The sequence below is a fragment of the Salarias fasciatus genome, chromosome 12 (genome assembly GCF_902148845.1).
Source record: "Salarias fasciatus chromosome 12, fSalaFa1.1, whole genome shotgun sequence".
In the NCBI taxonomy this organism is placed as follows: Eukaryota; Metazoa; Chordata; class Actinopteri; order Blenniiformes; family Blenniidae; genus Salarias; species Salarias fasciatus.
The window spans coordinates 1,549,260-1,566,807 of NC_043756.1; the positions used below are offsets into that span (position 1 = coordinate 1,549,260).

A 17,548-nucleotide genomic window follows, 5' to 3' on the forward strand; every position below is an offset into this window, starting at 1 on the left:
GGAGGAGAACACACAGCAGGGCCAGAGACAGAGGAGTGAGCCGGGAGAACAGGAAGGACGCTTCAGACAGTGAAACATTAGGAAGCAAACATCCCAAACTGGCTTCCAAGTCCTCAACTGGCCTACCTCCAGAGGTGACCAGTCCCCGTGTGGAGCCGGCTCCCGGTCCATCGGGTACATTGCTGCGGCCCTATGATGGCTGAGTGTCGATCCCTCATATTGAGTCTGCTGCAGCTGATGCCACAAACCAAAACGACCGAATGAAGTTTTGTCTTTTCGCCCGGTTCTGAAGATCCTCACATCGTTCCACAAGTTCTGCCTCACGCTGCCGATTCCTGTTCCGTGAGCCGCGGCGGTCTCCTCCGTGAGTGTTCTCCGCTCCTCTGCGTCGATAACCCTCTTTTCTAGCTTTGTTAATTGTGCGCTCAAACCTCCGACCGATGTTTCAAGTATTGTGAACAATTCTCTGGATTGGCCTTTGAATTCCTTTACATCCATCCTCATCTGTAAAATGTCCTCCTGTATTTCGCAGTTCGACTGGACGATAGCTTGCAGCATCTCCTCCATGTTCTATGGCAGGTTCAGTAGCTTTACTAGTGCTAGCTGCACCTAGCTTAGCAGGCTTGTTAGCTTCAGGTGTTTCCGGCGATTTTTCATCCTCTTCTCTGTGCTGATATGTGGAGAGTCTTTCGCCAACACCTGTCTTTGTGGTGTCGTTGGGCATGTTTTTTGCTGAGTTTTGTTCAAATGTTGTTTGATAAGTTAGTTATTCAGCAGAGCTCAAACTTTTGCGTCCTATCGAAACATGGCGCCGCCGGAAGCCCCAGACCTTTTCATTACGGCTTCGTAATCCTTCTCCTCATCCTCTCTTGCAAACTGTGAGAATATCTCTTCATCTTCAGTTCCCATCACATAAATCAATGAACTTGAATTTCCCCGTCATCACTGTTTAGCTAGTGTAGAATAATTTTATAATATTCTTTACATCATGCTTATTATATTATGTTATTTACTATTGTTCATGTAATGCATGTCTCTGTTAGTTATAGTATGCTAGTAGACACAGGTGTAGAAAAGACATGTATCCTTTTTCTGTTCGCCAGCCTGCCATGTTTCATTTTTACAGCAGCCTCTTGGCAGCTGGACAGTTTGTTTTTTCAAAAGTCAAGACTACAGGTCAATTCTCTCTCTGTCTCCCTCTGGTGCAAATGAGGCTCACTGGACAAGAAATGTGACACTATGATTTGTTGCACAACACCTGGCATTTGGGAAGACTTGATGGAGACTTGATGGAGGCTGAGAGGGCCTCCCAAGGGGTCACGGACCATGACCTTTGTAGGGAGGGGGGAACAATTGTGTCTTGACGAAGAGTCCATGGAGAGTTGACGAACTCCCAAGAAATAGTATAAATAGATGGAGCGGAGAGCGATCAGCGCGTCAGTTCTTTTGGTCAACCTGACTGCCAGGAGGTGTTTTTGGGAATAAAGTCCTCCTTTTGCATTCTGACTCTGACTCTGCCTGATTTTTCAGAGGAGAACTACGATGGAAGACTTCAAGAACCAAGAGTGGATATACTTGAGGATTTTACGTTTTTTCTGGAATATATGTTTGTGGGGTTTTTTGCACCGTGACTGGCCTAGGATACTTTTTAAAATAAAATTCCACGACACTAGCCAGCCTGAAGCGCGAACATCTCTGTCTCCACTCCGGCCGTTCTGCAGGGCAGTCAGACTTAAATCTGTTGGGCGGGTTGAACTTCTACGTTCTGACAGAATCCAGATGCTCAGCTCTTCTGACACTACGACACACCGACTGCAGGACTTCAGCAGCCATGTTTACTGAACCGATCATGAATGTGTACTGGATGAATTACAGTCCCATTACCCAGAATGCCCCTTGTCACTATCAAAGACTGACAAGCATCAAGATGTGTCAGTCCCAGCATTAGACCAGACAGAACACTGTGGGATGTTCTGGGTTAAGACTTAACAGGATCCTATCAACGGTTTTGTCAACAAGCAGCTGAAATGAGCTTCCTCCGTAGGGTGGCTGGACGCTGCCTTAGAGACAGGGGGAGGAGCTACGTCACCAGGGGGAGGAGCTACGTCACCAGCTCCTTCTCCACATCCAGAGGAGCACCTGGGGCGGACGAGGTGTCTGTTTAGGATGGACGTCTCCCAGGGGAGGTCTTCCAAGTATCTCCTGCTGGGAGGAGGAACAGGCGAAGACCTGGGACATGCCGGAGGGACTATGCCTCGCAACTGGTCTGGGAACCCCTCGGGACCCTCCCAGAAGAACTGGAGGAAGTGTGGGGACAGGAAGTGTGGGGACAGGAAGTGCTGCTCCGATGGCTGCTCCTGCGACCCTGCCTGGATAAGAGGGAGGAAATGGACAGATGGACGGATGGAAGAATTGTAGACAGACATGACTCAGAAACAAAGCGGCATGGAGAACGTTTCAGATTAATTTTATTACTAAAAAAAGGCACAGAATACAGGCATCAACTTTATATCAGTGTTGTTTTCCCCCACTAAATGACGAGCACCAGAAACCATGTCCGTGACGTTCTCCTCTCCAGTGTTGACTGATAGGCACACAGTGGACGGGAGGCGGGGCGGAGACAGAGACCAGCCTGTTTCTGCAGAGCTTAAAGCCCACGCCTCACAATAACATGACAGACAGCGGCGGCTACACCCTGACCACAGGCTACAGAGATACCAGAATATTCTGAGGGAGAGCTGATGAAAGGCAGGCAGGTACACACACACACACACACACACACACACACCGTTCATACAGTAGTAAGGCTGAAGCAGGCGGTCATGTGGACGGGCGTCTCCCGAAATACAAATTACACTAAAAGAGGAAAACAACGATTTCTTTACAAATTTCATGAGGAAAAATACTGCATGGCACTTAATATTGGCTGAGTACAAACCAAGAGCGAGAAACAGATCAGCACGGTCCGTTCAGGATGTACAAACGCAACTCAGTAAGGCTTGAGAGACAAACCACGCTCCAGCGAGTCGAAGCGAGGAGCAGCAGACAGGAGGGGATAATTGCACTTGATAAGGTTTCATTCATTCTTCTGATCTTCGATCTCACTCCTGACTCCAGCTCAGTGTGTTTAACACACAGCTGGTGTACAGGGCACTCCTGAGCAAAGCACTCTCTCAGTGATTTCTAGAGCAGGGGTGTCAAACATGCGGCTGGGGGGCTAAAAGTGGTCCACCAGACGATCCAATCTGGCTCACAGGAAAACAAAGCCCGGACTGGAGAAATGAATAAAAGTGAGTATTGTTTCTGTCCAGTGTTGTGAGCTGAGGTGGAAGGCAGTGTGCAGACATGGAAGAAGGTCGTCTGGCGTGAACATTTAAAAAGATGCAGGAATATTGAAAGTAATGAACCACATGTGGCTGCAGACCTGCGCTACACAAAGGGAAACATCCAAATGAAGGTTTGGCGCAGCAACGGCGCTGAAAGTAGAATGACACCCCTGCTGGAGAGCGCTGAGGCCAATTCTGAAGGGAAAGGTGTTTTAATGGAGGACGTCTCCAGTGGCTACCGTCCACAGCCTGAGGCCACTACAGGCAGCACAGACCGGTTCCGACCAGCTAAACTCCAGTGTCGACTACAATCCAGTGTCTGAGCCACAGGCTGCACAGGTGATGTGGAGGGACCGTGAGCAGGATGGGATCCAGGGGTTTGGACGGCATACGGCTGTTCTGGCCGGCTCACGCGGTTTTGGCGCCCACTGCGGTGGATTCCTGAGGTAGCCCAGCTTCCTGCATGTCGGCTCTTCCCTTTCTCCAAGCGGTATAAAAATAGATTACAAACTTTGCGTTGGGTTAAGTACAAACTGTTTGAGAAAATAGTTGTTTCTATGTGAGCTCCTCCTCTCTCGCCGCCTTCCTGTCTGCGGCGGCCCGGCGTTCAGACCTCCGTGCCGTCGCCGAGGTTGTTGTGGAGCTTGACCTCCAGGTTGACCTGCTTGACCTTGGGCTTGCCGGCGGGCTGCTGGCTGCGGTTGGGGACGGTGACGTTCCTCACCGTGCAGTGCCTGCTGCTGAAGTTCTTCTCCACACACTTGTCCAGGCACACCTCCACCTTGGTGTTGAGCGGGTAGTCCTCGTACGTCTTGGCCGCCTCGCCGCTCTTCCTCTTGGCGGCGCGCCGGCAGCGTCGGAGCAGGAAGCAGGAGGCCAGCAGCAGCAGCGCCAGCAGGGTGACGGCGGCCACGCCCCCTCCCACGGAGCCGCCCACGTGGGCGTCGAAGGCGGCCGGCGGCCCGGCGTCCAGGCGCAGCGACTTCATGTTGGTGCCGTTCTTCACCTGGTCGCCCTCGTTGTCGTAGATGAGCGACTCGTCCAGGGTCAGCCTGCCGCTGCGGTCCACCAGGTCCCGCCGGGACCGGCTCAGCTGGTAGGTCACCGAGCGCTGGACTCTGGGGCTGGACCGGGACTCCGGGCTGATCACGTAGATCACCTGCAGGTACCACTGGTGCCCCGCCTCCACCTGCCAATCGCAGCGAGCAGAAGGAGCGTCAGAGCAGAGGAGAGGCAAGACCTGCTGAGTCCAGAACCGACCGCCACATCCCGGGTTCAGCACAGGCCAGCAAGACCACGAGACCCGGCAGGGGGTACCAGCCTTCTTCCTGAGAGCCCTGCAGCTTCACACACCTTGTAGAGAGCGTCCACCTTGATGGTGAAGCCGTCCACGCCCGGCATGGCCGCCACGGCCTGCAGCTCCGGCAGCTCCGAGGCGAAGTGCGCCTCGAACGGAACGTCGTGGAAGAACCGGTCACAGACGTCCGGCTGCTTCCGGTCCTGCAGGAGAGCAGGGAGGGGGGAGCATGAGGACAGGGGACAACACCTGGACCTGGACCTGGACCTGGACATGAGCCTAGAGCTGAGCCTGGAGATGGATTTGCAGCTGGAGCTGAACCATGTGATGATGATTAAGATGCAAAACAGACGGATGAGGATCGGAGAGCCAGGCAGCAGGGCCAGTTCAAAAGCTTTTAGTGTGTGTGTGTGTGTGTGTGTGTGTGTGTGTGTGTGTGTGTGTGTGTGTGTGTGTGTGTGAGCGTGTGTGAGTGTGTTACCAGCAGCAGGAAGCGGTGCTTCAGGTGCTTGTTGGGCTGGATGCAGCCGTACTGCGGACCCTCGTTGTACAGCGTCCCCGTGGGGTCGAAGAACGGGACGTAGCCGTCCCTGCCGGTGCACAGGTACACCTTCTCCAGCTGCAGCCTGTAGGCCGCGTTCAGGTTCTGCTCCGGGTTCCACAGCACCCGGCCATACAGCGTCTGACCTGCAGGGGGCAGCACAGGGACGAACCAGAGAACAGCTCTGAAAAAGACTCAAGACTGAACCTGCTAAACCAGACCCAGACTCTCGAGACCAGACCCAGACTCTTTCCATGAGGCTCTGAATGCTGTGATAGTGATGCTAGGATGCCCAACCCGTGAAGCCCGGCCCTGTATGCAGCCCTCAGGACAGTAGTTGGGCCCCCCCTGCTGTGAAGGAAGGCCGGAGCAGCCATACCCATGGAGAAGGCTCCCTTGTAGTCCATCTCGGCCATGGAGACGTCGGCGTCGGCCGGGTCCATGGTGAAGACCTTCTCGTTGTTGCACAGGTGGAACTCGGTGTTGAGGGAGTACACCACGGGGACGGGCCGGTTGGTCTGCTGGAAGGCGATCGGCACCAGGAACCTGTCGGAGAACGTCCAGTTCAGTCAGCTGTTCAGGACCACAGCGTGACTCCAAACATCCCCCTAACGCCACGGTCGCTGCCGCCCAACAGCTGAGGCCGGCGCCGATCGGGCCCTACTTCTCTGGAGCGTGGGCGGTGCAGGACAGAGGCCTGTCGGCGGGGTCGATCCAGGGCTGGGTGGGCTGGACGGTGCACGGGATCAAAAACACGGTGTACTCTCCGGAGTAGTCCTTCCTGTGGAGACCGGAACAGACCGGGTCAGGAACCTCACCCGGCGCCAGGGGAGAACCGGCTCCGACGGGACGGTCTGCAGACCTGCTGTAGGAGCTGGTGGCCCTCCACAGCTGGTACGGCGAGTCGAAGGTCTGGGCGCTCCACAGCAGCTGCAGGTCGAACTCCATGCCTCCCAGGTGGTCCGGCGCCATCAGGTGGGACTTGTGGCCCGGCAGCGTGTGGTGTTCAGGGACGAACTGGCCTGAGTCAGGAGGAGACACTGCTGTGGCTGCTGTGTGTGTGCTGCTGATCAACACACACACACACAGACACACACACACGCACACACAGAGCACTAGAAGAGCGATGGGGACGTCAGAGCTGCCACACACTGTGTCAGAAGGTAATTTTGTCAACAAAAACAAACAAAAACTATTCGTTGACGACCCTTTATTCCGTGACTAATTTGTGACGAGAACGTAAATTTAATAAATAATGACAACAAAAACTAAAACAAAATCTCTGAACATCATGAACTAACGAGTAAAAATGTGACGAAGAAGCCGCCGCTGGCCGCCGGACACGCTGGGTTTAACCATCGCCACGCCGGGATCACCGGCTCCGTCCGGCTCCGCAACACTGTCTGTCAGAGCAGTGTTTGCTGTTGTGTTTCTCTTCTTCTTCTGTGATGTTTTACGGCAGCTTGCATCCCGTCGGCTGCATTACCGCCACCTGCTGGTCATTATGATTGCAGCTTTTTCTTGCAGGTTGTCATTTGTTGTAAGAATTTACAGAAAGAGTCTGAAGTTCATGTATTTCAATTTTTTCTAACAAGCCTCAGATATTCATATTTGTGATACAAGAGTTATAGGATACATTCTAAATTTAAATATCTAAACATAATTAAAGATATGCTTACAGTGGAGTTTTTACAACCATAAACAATCATCCTTTTGCACTTCTGCTATGTGTATCAGCTGTGGTTTTATGTTGTGTTGTTTTTATATGTATGTTGATGTAGCACTGTGCCCCAGACAAATTTCCCACTGGGACCATAAAATTATCTATCTATCTATCTATCTATCTATCTATCTATCTATCTAGTAATTTTAGTCTTAATTTCATCAAGACTAAAATTAAGACTAAAACTAATTTCCACAGACTAAATTTTAACTAAAACGAAACAAAACTAAAGTGTGACTTTAACTAAATCAGGTCTTTGGTGAGATACTACGACTGAAATCAAATGAAAAATTCACGTCAAAATTAACACAGTGTCAGAAATCCTCTCGTGTCTGGAACAGGATGGGACCATAGGATTTCAAGAACAAAGTCAAAATGTGACAGATCGACACACAGACAGACAGACGGACGGACAGAGGGACAGAGGGACAGACGGACTGATGGACCGGTCGTGTCCTGCTCCGTCCTGTCCTCACCTCTGAACTTGGCGTGTGTCTTGAACTCGATGACCAGCCGTCCGTCCTCTCGGATGTAGATCCTGATGATCTGCAGTCTGGCTGAGAGGACGCTGTCCGTCTGGATGCCTGCGCACAGGGACACACGTCTGGGGACTGCTGACTGGCCGGACCCGACCTGGGCCGGAGGCGGACGCCGTGTGTGTGTGTGTGTGTGGGTCTGCGGTGGTCCTGACCTGTCCTCCAGAGCACCGTGTCGTAGAAGAAGGAGAACTCCATCTCGGTGTGGTGCTCCAGGGACGCCCAGCCTCTGGGGGCTGTCACGTAGATGTAGGACACGTAGAGAGGGACCTGCACCGTCAGGAAGGACTGGGCCGAGTCCCGGACCTGCGGGAGCCAGGCTGATTATTATGGGATGTCTGAGACGGTCCGTGCGGCCCGTCCACCGAGGTCCTCCCGAACCTGGAAGTCGGCGGTGACGGAGCCGCCGCAGACGTCGATGAGCTCCGTCATGTCGTAGAAGGCGTCGAAGGTCCAGATGCAGCTCTTCAGGTTGAGGTGTTGGTACAGCCGCAGGCTCCGCGCCTCGCGGACGCCCGGGTCGAACTGGTACGGCCGGTCGAAGCCCGGGCCCAGGGAGATGCTGTCCACCGACACATCGTCCAGGAAGCCCGAGTCTGGAGCAGTGAGACACACACACACACACACACACATACACAAGACAGCAATCTGATTACCACAGAAGATTACGTTTCAAACATTTAAAAACTCACAAAGCAACCGCTGAAGAACTTATACAGTGGAAGTATCACTGTGTGTGTGTGTGTGTGTGTGTGTGTGTGTGTGTGTGTGTGTGTGTGTGTGTGTGTGTGTGAGTGTGTGTGAGTGTGTGTGTGTTGTACCGCTCAGCCCCTGCAGCTCCGGCAGGGTGACCAGGTTGGAGCAGACGTGCTGCTGCCGGTAGACGGACTCGGACAGCAGGAAGTGCAGGTTGTGCAGCGGCAGGGTGGAGATGAGGGGCAGCATGCCGTCCTGGTGCGGGATCTGGACCGAGATGTGGATCCTGGACGGGAGCAGAGCAGAGGAGATGCGGCGGGCGGCCAGCTGAGCGGGGCGGCGGCGGCGGCGGCGGGACTGACCGGTTGGGGTGCTCCTTGTGCTTGACGTCCAGGTACTTGAGCGTGGCGATGAAGGACTGGGCCTGGAAGCCCCGGGCCGTCCCCGTGGTGACCGGCGTGTGGCAGATGGCGCCGTCCGTGCCGATGGTGGCGATGTTGCTCCTCAGCGGCGTGCCCAGGTGTCCCGCCTTGTCCCGGGCCTGGGCCACGCAGCGCACGTGGAAACGGCGGCTGAAGTAGATACTGTCCAGGACCTGACAGGACACACACACACACACACACACACACACACACATTGGAAGACTGCGGGCGGGGCGGGCGGGGCGCCGCTGTGGGAGGTGCAGGCTCACCCGGTGGTTGGTGCCGGTGTACGGCGTGTTGTCCGTCACCGTCTCGAACGGCGAGCGCGCCCCGCTGGTGTCGGTGGGCGCCGCCACCTCCCAGGAGAAGTGGACCTGGGTCTGGTTGATGCCCGCCTCCTGGCAGCGCTCCTTCATCACAGGGTACCCGGGGTGGTGGGGGTCGCAGGGGGTGACGCACACCAGGGGGTACCCCGGGGACGGCGTCCTCTTACTGCCCTCCCGGGTCACCTCCTGGACGTGGTCGTAGTCCGCCAGGGAGACCACCTGCAGGCGGAGCAGACGCTCAGTCTGAGGAGGGGGGACTCTGGCGCTGAGCTCCAGTCCCTGTCCCTCCGTCCCTCCCCGTCCATCCCTCCCCGTCCATCCCTCTCGGTCCCTCTCCCTCTGTCCCTCTCCCTCCGTCCCTGTCCCTCTTCGTCCGTCCCTGTCCCTGTCCCTCTGTCTCTCTCCCTCCGTCCCTGTCCCTCCGTCCCTGTCCCTCTGTCCCTGTCCCTCTGTCCCTCTCCCTCTGTCCCTCTCCCTCCGTCCCTGTCCCTCCGTCCCTGTCCCTCTGTCCCTGTCCCTCTGTCCCTCTCCCTCCGTCCCTGTCCCTCTGTCCCTGTCCCTCCATCCCTGTCCCTCTGTCCCTGTCCCTCCGTCCCTGTCCCTCTGTCCCTCTCCCTTCGTCCCTGTCCCTCCGTCCCTGTCCCTCCGTCCCTCTCCCTCCGTCCCTCTCCCTCCATCCCTCTCCCTCCGTCCCTGTCCCTCCGTCCCTGTCCCTCCGTCCCTGTCCCTCCGTCCCTGTCCCTCTGTCCCTCTCCCTCCGTCCCTGTCCCTCTGTCCCTCTCCCTCCGTCCCTGTCCCTCTGTCCCTGTCCCTCCATCCCTGTCCCTCCGTCCCTGTCCCTCTGTCCCTGTCCCTCTGTCCCTGTCCCTCCGTCCCTGTCCCTCTGTCCCTCTCCCTTCGTCCCTGTCCCTCCGTCCCTGTCCCTCCGTCCCTGTCCCTCCGTCCCTGTCCCTCCGTCCCTGTCCCTCTGTCCCTCTCCCTCCGTCCCTGTCCCTCCGTCCCTGTCCCTCTGTCCCTGTCCCTCTGTCCCTCTCCCTCCGTCCCTGTCCCTCTGTCCCTCTCCCTCCGTCCCTGTCCCTCTGTCCCTGTCCCTCCATCCCTGTCCCTCCGTCCCTGTCCCTCTGTCCCTGTCCCTCCGTCCCTGTCCCTTCGTCCCTGTCCCTCCGTCCCTGTCCCTCCGTCCCTGTCCCTCCGTCCCTCTCCCTTCGTCCCTGTCCCTCCGTCCCTGTCCCTCTGTCCCTGTCCCTCCGTCCCTGTCCCTCCGTCCCTGTCCCTCCGTCCCTGTCCCTCCGTCCCTGTCCCTCCGTCCCTCTCCCTTCGTCCCTGTCCCTCCGTCCCTGTCCCTCTGTCCCTGTCCCTCTGTCCCTGTCCCTCCGTCCCTCTCCCTCCATCCCTCTCCCTTCGTCCCTGTCCCTCCGTCCCTGTCCCTCTGTCCCTGTCCCTCCGTCCCTCACGGCAGGTGAACTTACGACGGGCGGGGCGGGGAGGATCAGGCTGCCGGCGGCCTCCTGGTCCAGAATGGTCACCGTTGCCATGGTGATCTCCCCGAGCACCGCCTCCACGGGGTCGTCGGGCCCCAGCACCAGAGAGAAGGACTCGTGCCACTCCCTGTCCTCGTTGGACAGGATGTCCACCTTGAAGAGGATGTGGTCCAGACCTGTGGGAGAAGACCCGGTTCTGAGTGTCGGACCACCTGAGGGCCCCGGTCTCGGTCCGGGTCCGGGCCCAGCCCTCAGCACTGACCCGGGGTGAACTTCAGCACGCGGCTCTTTGGGTTGTAGTCCAGTCCGGACTGGGCCGATCCGTCCCGGGTGCTGCAGCGGATCTTGGACGTGCGGTCCAGATCTCCGGTCCGGACCACCTTAACGTTGAGGACCTGGATGCCGTCTGGACCGGGAGGCTCTCGGACCTGATAGGACGCCTGCTCAAACTCTATGGTGGGAGCTGGGGGGGAGAGGGGACGCAGGGCTCAGTGCTGCCCCCGCTGGCCACACACAGGCACTGTGGACCTGACGGAGACGCTCACCGTCCTCGTCGTTGGTGATGGTGACGGTGACCACGTCTTTCACCCCCACCATGGCGCCGCTCCAGTGGTCGCCGAGCGGCGTCCCCAGGTGGACCTGGAACTCCTCCTCGGGCTCGAACACGGAGTCGTCGTGGACGCGAACGGAGCAGTTCTTCACCTGGAGGACCCACAGGTTACCGTGACGACCGCAGAACAGGGGCCCGGCCGGACTCCGCCCACCGCTACCTTCTCTCCTCGCAGGAACGTGACGGAGGACTCGTCCGTGTTCGTCCTCTCCTCGAAGTCGTCCGTCACCATGGCCGACATGGTGCGGGTGAAGCAGCGGACGGACGACCGGAAGGACAAGTCCCCGCTGCGGAGGACGGGGATGTGCAGGACGCCGTCCTTCTCCTTCACCCGGTAGGCTGTCTTCTCAAACTGCATGCTGGGAACTGAGAGAGACCAATGACAGTCACTCTGTGTGTGTGTGTGTGTGTGTGTGTGTGTGTGTGTGTGTGTGTGTGGACGTACTGTCCTGGAAGGCGTCGGTGATGATGACGTTGGCTTCGTAGGGTTCCTGCAGAACGGCTCCCTGAGGAGAACTCAGGAAAACCACGAAGGACTCGGCTCCCTCTATGACCGGGTTCTGGACGTCGTCCATGATGGTCAGGCTGCAGGTCTGGACAGGGGACAGGGGACAGGGGACAGGGGACAGGGGACAGGGGACAGGGGACAGAGAGGACTCTGTTGGCAGCTCTAACTCCTGAAACGTGTGGCTGACAGCTGGACAGCGGGACTGAGATCCGCAGAAGCAGGTCAAAGGTCGGCACCTCCTCCGTCTTTCCGGGCTTGAACTCCACCTTCTTGGAGCTGGGGATGTAGTCGACCCCGGGGCCGGCCGAGGGGGGGTCCGAGGGTCTGGTGGCACACCACACCGAGGTCAGGGAGGAGAGGTCGCTGCCCTGACGCAGCACCGGGATCTCGATGGTCCCTGAGGGGGGAGGAGCAGAGCCAGGTCAGACCAGGACTCTCCTGGTCTGGGTCACATCTGGGACCGAGTCCAGGGGTCACACCACATCGGCCACAGCAGAGAGGGTTTCGTACCGGCGTCTTCGCTGAAGGTGAAGGTGGCGTTGCCCAGGGTGACGGTGGAGGCGTCGTTGGGCCCGTCGATCACCACCGTGGCCACCGTCACGGCGCCCGTGCGGGCGTTGTCCGAGGCGTCGGCCAGCACCAGCTGGAAGTCCTCGGACAGCTCGTACTCGCTGTCGTCCACCAGCGTCACGTCGCAGGTGGACATGGCCACGCCGGGGCCCAGGATCACGCGGCTGTCCGCCGCCGTGCCGCGGCTCTTGAAGTCGGAGCCCGACTCCAGGGCGTGAAGGCCGCTGCCGCGAGCCGAGCCCGCCACGGTGTAGCACAGCGCCGAGACGGTGCTGGACGTGTCTCCTGAGGGGAGGGACACAGGGTCAGAGGTCACCTGAGAGGACGCAGTGCGCAGGAGGTCTGAGGAGGAGGAGGAACCTTCATGGAAGACACTCCAGCCTCTGGTAACTCCTGGTTCCTTTATTTTTCAGTTTCTGCATGACCATTGATGCTTTTATCTCAGAAATGCAGACAGATCTGACGGCCTCAGCTGAGCCTGTCCACTGTGCAGCTGGTCCAGAAAGTCCTGCTTTAAACACCAGCCTGGAGCTAGGATGTAAGGATGACCGATGATTAATGTTCTCTCGATAAATCAGACGAGTGTGTGGAGATCTGGAGGGTAAAGGTGAAGTCTGTGATTCCTGTCCTCTCAGGGGGACAGCTGCTGGTGTGTCTTCCTGCTCACTTCAGTCTTGAAGCAGAGAAAAATCCTCTAATAACAAATTTACATAGATTTTAATGTGAGCGTCTTTAAAAAGCTTTATCTTTTGGTTATTTGACCGTCAGCATGAATAATATAAGACAACTAATATCTTCCAGATCAGTTTTGGACTTTTTTCCATCTTTGGAAAACTGTATTTTTATATGTTGTCAAATCTTTGAAGTTGTGTTGAATAATCAGTCTATTCAAGGCTTTAAAAGAAACTGTTCAGTAAAAGACATTATTTATAACCATAAGAGTAACCAGAATGTTCCACCATTTCTGTCTTGATGGTCAGCAGGCCACTCTCTTTAGAAAGGCCTGATTCAGAGCCTGAACCCTCCTGCTGCTCATTCCGATGTTTGCTGGGTTTTCAGGTTTCGGTCTCAGCCTCACTGACTACAGGAGTCTTACTTCTAAATAAATACACAAATCATGTAAAACCGTCTTTTTCAGATCACTTGCAGTTGTTTCCTGCAGTTCCTTCATGTTTCTAAGATCAATGGATCGATCAAGCTGTCGGACGGGGGACAGAAGATGCTTTGAACCACGATGTTCACACGACGGCAGCCAGACCGTTGTGGTTCCGGGTTCTGGGTTCTGAGACGGACCCGGCGGCGGCGCCGCCTCTACCTTTCCTCTCGATGGGGACGTGGACGAAGCCGCTGCTCTCGTTGACGTGGTAGGTCTTCTTGTCGAACTGCAGGGTGGGCTCGTCCTCCGTGTCGTTGATGTGGACCACGGCCCGGGTGTGCCCCCCCAGCAGGGCGTAGACCGGCATGCTGAGCTCCACCTGGAAGCTCTCCGCGCCCTCGAACACCTGGTCGTCGTTGACGACCACGGTGCACACCTTGGTGTCCTCGCGCTCGTCGAACTGCACCTGCGGACCGCAGCAGAGGACACGGCTCCAGAACCCGTCCGCGGCAGGCCGTCCGCCGCACCCGTCCGGGACCGACCTGGCCGGCGTACTCCACGTAGTCCTGCTGTCCGGGCCGGGACCCGGGGCTGCCGCTGGACGAGGCGCTGCCCTGCTCGGTGCGGCACAGCACGATGGCGTACTGGTTGAGGTTGCCGCTGCGCTTCACCGTCACCGCCACCGCGCCGGCCTTCTCGCTCACGTTGTAGCTGCGGAGGGGCGGAGCAGGAAGGGGCGGGGTCAGGTCAGCGGGTCGGAGCGGGGGCGGGGCGGCTCCGGGGATCGAACCGCGGCTCACCTCTGGTGCTGGAAGCTGATGACCGACCACTGGATGTGGAAGACGTTGTCGCTGACCACGTTGGGCTTGCTGTCCTTCACCAGGAACTTGAAGTTGTCCGTGGTCTCCTGGACGTTCTCCTCGCGCAGCACGTAGCGGATCAGACCCAGGTTAACGTCAGCTGGAGCGCAGCGGGGCCCGGGAGCGGAGCAGAGTCACCCAGTCACACTTCACACCCCAGAGCAACGGCCGTTCGCTCAACAGTTACAAGAAAACACCTTGAAGTTTATTCATTTACTTATTTATTTATTTATTTATTTGCTACCCGTCCTCATGAGAACCAGAGGGACTCAGCTCCTCCACCCCGTCCTCATGAGACCCAGAGGGACTCAGCTCCTCCACCCCGTCCTCATGAGACCCAGAGGGACTCAGCTCCTCCGCCCCGTCCTCATGAGAACCAGAGGGACTCAGCTCCTCCACCCTGTCCTCTTGAGAACCAGAGGGACTCAGCTCCTCCCCCCCGTCCTCTTGAGAACCAGAGGGACTCAGCTCCTCCACCCCGTCCTCTTGAGAACCAGAGGGACTCAGCTCCTCCCCCCCGTACTCTTGAGAACCAGAGGGACTCAGCTCCTCCCCCCCGTCCTCATGAGACCCAGAGGGACTCAGCTCCTCCCCCCCGTCCTCTTGAGAACCAGAGGGACTCAGCTCCTCCCCCCCGTCCTCTTGAGAACCAGAGGGACTCAGCTCCTCCACCCCATCCTCATGAGACCCAGAGGGACTCAGCTCCTCCGCCCCGTCCTCATGAGAACCAGAGGGACTCAGCTCCTCCACCCTGTCCTCTTGAGAACCAGAGGGACTCAGCTCCTCCACCCCGTCCTCATGAGAACCAGAGGGACTCAGCTCCTCCGCCCCGTCCTCATGAGAACCAGAGGGACTCAGCTCCTCCACCCCGTCCTCATGAGAACCAGAGGGACTCAGCTCCTCCGCCCCGTCCTCATGAGAACCAGAGGGACTCAGCTCCTCCGCCCCGTCCTCATGAGAACCAGAGGGACTCAGCTCCTCCGCCCCGTCCTCATGAGAACCAGAGGGACTCAGCTCCTGTACCTTGTGTGAAGGTGCTGATGGCGGCGCCGGGCTTCGCTTTGCTCTCCAGGAAGCCGTGCCTTGGCCCCGTGGTGACCTCGTACACCAGCTGCCCGTCGTCCGTGTCGGGGTCGGAGGTCAGCAGCTCCTTCTTGGTGATCAGGTTGGTCGCCTGTCAGAAACAACCACAGGGAAACTGTCTGATGGCAGAAGATCCACACAGACACTCACACACACTGCGAGTGTGTGTGTGTGTGTGTGTGTGTGTGTGTGTGTGTGTGTGTGTGTGTGCGCGCTGCACCTTGTTGTCCATGTACTCCAGCCACTGCAGCCCCAGGTTGGTGACGATCCGCGGCGTCCCGTCGTCCACCGGCAAAATCTCAATCTTGAACTTCTGAGGAGCGGCGGTCACGACCTGGAGACGCACACAGACAGGAAGTGAGTCTGGGTGAGGGCCAGGAACACACACACACACACACACACACGCACCTCCTTGCCGCCCTCCTCCACCATGAAGAGCAGGTTGGCGCCGTCGGCCACGGTGAAGGTGAAGCGGTCCTTCAGGAAGTTGGAGCCGTCGTGGTTGTAGCTGATGCGGTTCTGGTAGACGTCGTCCATGCTGAAGCTGCCGGTCTGCCGGTAGTGCTGGCCGTTCCCGGTGCGCTCGATGGTGCCGTGGCGAGGCGGCTGGACCACGGTGAAGACGATGGACTCGGCCTGCAGAGTGGAGGTGGAGCTCAGATCTGGTCTGAGGTTCTGGACTCGCATCGGCGCTCAGGCCTGATCCCACCTCGGTGTCTGCGTCGGTGGCCTTCAGCTCGAACTCGGTGATGGTCTTCCTCACGCCCTCCTGGACCCGGATGCCCGGGACGTGCAGCAGAGGCAGGGAGTCGTCCACCGGCCTGATGGTGATGTAGAAGGTCTGGGCCACCTGGGGACGGCACACACCGGCGTCACCTCGGACCCGGCCTTCACACCAGACCCGACCGGACTCTGGACTGAGCAGGAGCCCATGAGGGAAACTAAAACCCGCTCCACTCTTCATCAAATGCAGCCGAACGCTGGGAAGGTCAGAAGGTTCCTGCCGTTCACCTCGTTGGTGCCGTCGGACACGCTGAAGGAGAACTGGTCCGCGTGCTTCTCCTCTTCGCTGGTGTGGACGTACTGGACGCTGCGAGACGCCAGGTCGGCCTGGGTGAACGTGCTGATCCTGGAGCCTGGAGGAAAAACACAGGAAATATCCACTGCAGTAAATCTCAGCTGTGTGAAGACACAGAGGGCAGGAGGATCTGTTTGGGACACACTGGTCAGGGTGTACGAGCGTCTGTTTGATGAAGACAGACTTCAGGATTCACAGCTCACAGCTCTCTGTGATCAGCTGTTCTTGTGGACCCCCCCAGCCCCGGGTCTGGACGGATCTACCTGGACTGGCGGCGTGCTCCAGGTGTCCCAGGCCGGGCTGCTTGGTGACGCGGTAGACCAGCTCCCCCGGCTCGCTGTCCTGGTCGCTGGCCGACAGCTGCAGGGTGGTCAGCTTCTTGGCCGTGTTCTCGTCCAGCACCAGGCCCTTGTTGGACACCACGGTGGGAGGCAGGCGGTCCTCTGAGGCAGAACACACCATCAGCACAACGAGGGGCGGGACAAGTGGGACAATGAGGTCAGCACGTCCCCTGGAGACGGAGTCCTCAGGGGAAGTTGACCTCTGCTCAGTATGAGAACACATTTCATGATGAGGCCCTTCAAGGTTCCACAGACACACAAGCTGAACATCGGCGTCTCGTCCCTGACTTCTGCAGACACTGAAGGAGGTGAATGAAGGACAAGTGAGGTTCCCAGGACAGAGCCCTGTGGCCCGGGGACTGGAGACATGGTGGTCCCTGCCTCTTTACCACACCGGCCTCCAGTCCCTGCAGTCCTGAACCGGGTGCTGACGAACACCCTGAGCACGCTCCGGGCTCACCCAGCACGCTGATGAAGAAGGACTGGTCGATCAGTCTGTTCCCCTCCGGGTCCACCAGGTCGAACTTGAAGGACAGGCTGCCCCCCTTCTCCCCCTTCTCATGGCTGAACTGCAGCAGGCCTGGAGAACACAGAACACACTCCCTTCATCCTGAAGCGCCACAGCTCCACGGCTGTCCACAGAGACCAGCATTCTACGCTTCACTCCTTCATAGGAACAGTGATCATGAAGCTACGTCAACCGGAGAAACCAGACTGCAGCAGAAACCTGTTTCAGCCCTTCTGATGTTTCTCAGTGAGTTAAAGCCGGCCGGACTGTCTTGGTGGATGATGGGTGGAGCTCATGCTGGAGTACAGAGAACAGACAGAACCCCAGGCTTCCTACCTCTGTTGACGTCGTCCTGAGTGAAGCTCTGCACGGGACCTTTGAGGGAAACCTTCTGCGGCCGACCGCCGCCGCCGCCGCCGAGCTGCAGCTTTCCGGCCGGAGGGTCCTTGGTGAGGACGTAGCGGAGCTTCAGGTCGTCGGAGTCGATGTCCGTCCCCTTCAGGTTCTGCTCCGTGACCTTGGAGGACGACCCTGCGGCCAAACACG

The 17,548-nt window shown here is 57.8% G+C and overlaps 1 protein-coding gene across 1 annotated transcript in view; it reads right to left on the reverse strand.

The window, feature by feature from the left end:
• Positions 1-2,460: 2,460 nt before the first annotated feature.
• The window catches only part of fras1 (Fraser extracellular matrix complex subunit 1), a 45,578-nt gene continuing 30,490 nt past the window's right edge, over positions 2,461-17,548 (reverse strand). Inside the window, exons 24-53 of the mRNA XM_030104122.1 lie at positions 17,339-17,533; positions 16,955-17,074; positions 16,417-16,596; positions 16,087-16,211; positions 15,785-15,925; positions 15,484-15,711; positions 15,296-15,409; positions 15,016-15,166; positions 13,933-14,092; positions 13,675-13,843; positions 13,352-13,598; positions 11,977-12,321; positions 11,703-11,863; positions 11,404-11,551; positions 11,119-11,324; positions 10,894-11,050; positions 10,611-10,811; positions 10,337-10,524; positions 8,811-9,086; positions 8,482-8,714; positions 8,245-8,405; positions 7,805-8,019; positions 7,579-7,729; positions 7,364-7,471; positions 6,027-6,186; positions 5,829-5,945; positions 5,544-5,710; positions 5,105-5,310; positions 4,680-4,826; positions 2,461-4,515 (exon numbers count right to left, since the gene is read on the reverse strand). Coding sequence (XP_029959982.1) covers positions 3,934-4,515; positions 4,680-4,826; positions 5,105-5,310; positions 5,544-5,710; positions 5,829-5,945; positions 6,027-6,186; positions 7,364-7,471; positions 7,579-7,729; positions 7,805-8,019; positions 8,245-8,405; positions 8,482-8,714; positions 8,811-9,086; positions 10,337-10,524; positions 10,611-10,811; positions 10,894-11,050; positions 11,119-11,324; positions 11,404-11,551; positions 11,703-11,863; positions 11,977-12,321; positions 13,352-13,598; positions 13,675-13,843; positions 13,933-14,092; positions 15,016-15,166; positions 15,296-15,409; positions 15,484-15,711; positions 15,785-15,925; positions 16,087-16,211; positions 16,417-16,596; positions 16,955-17,074; positions 17,339-17,533 — 5,759 coding nt within the window. The 3' untranslated portion in view covers positions 2,461-3,933. The remainder of the gene's footprint in view (positions 4,516-4,679; positions 4,827-5,104; positions 5,311-5,543; positions 5,711-5,828; positions 5,946-6,026; positions 6,187-7,363; positions 7,472-7,578; positions 7,730-7,804; positions 8,020-8,244; positions 8,406-8,481; positions 8,715-8,810; positions 9,087-10,336; positions 10,525-10,610; positions 10,812-10,893; positions 11,051-11,118; positions 11,325-11,403; positions 11,552-11,702; positions 11,864-11,976; positions 12,322-13,351; positions 13,599-13,674; positions 13,844-13,932; positions 14,093-15,015; positions 15,167-15,295; positions 15,410-15,483; positions 15,712-15,784; positions 15,926-16,086; positions 16,212-16,416; positions 16,597-16,954; positions 17,075-17,338; positions 17,534-17,548) is intronic.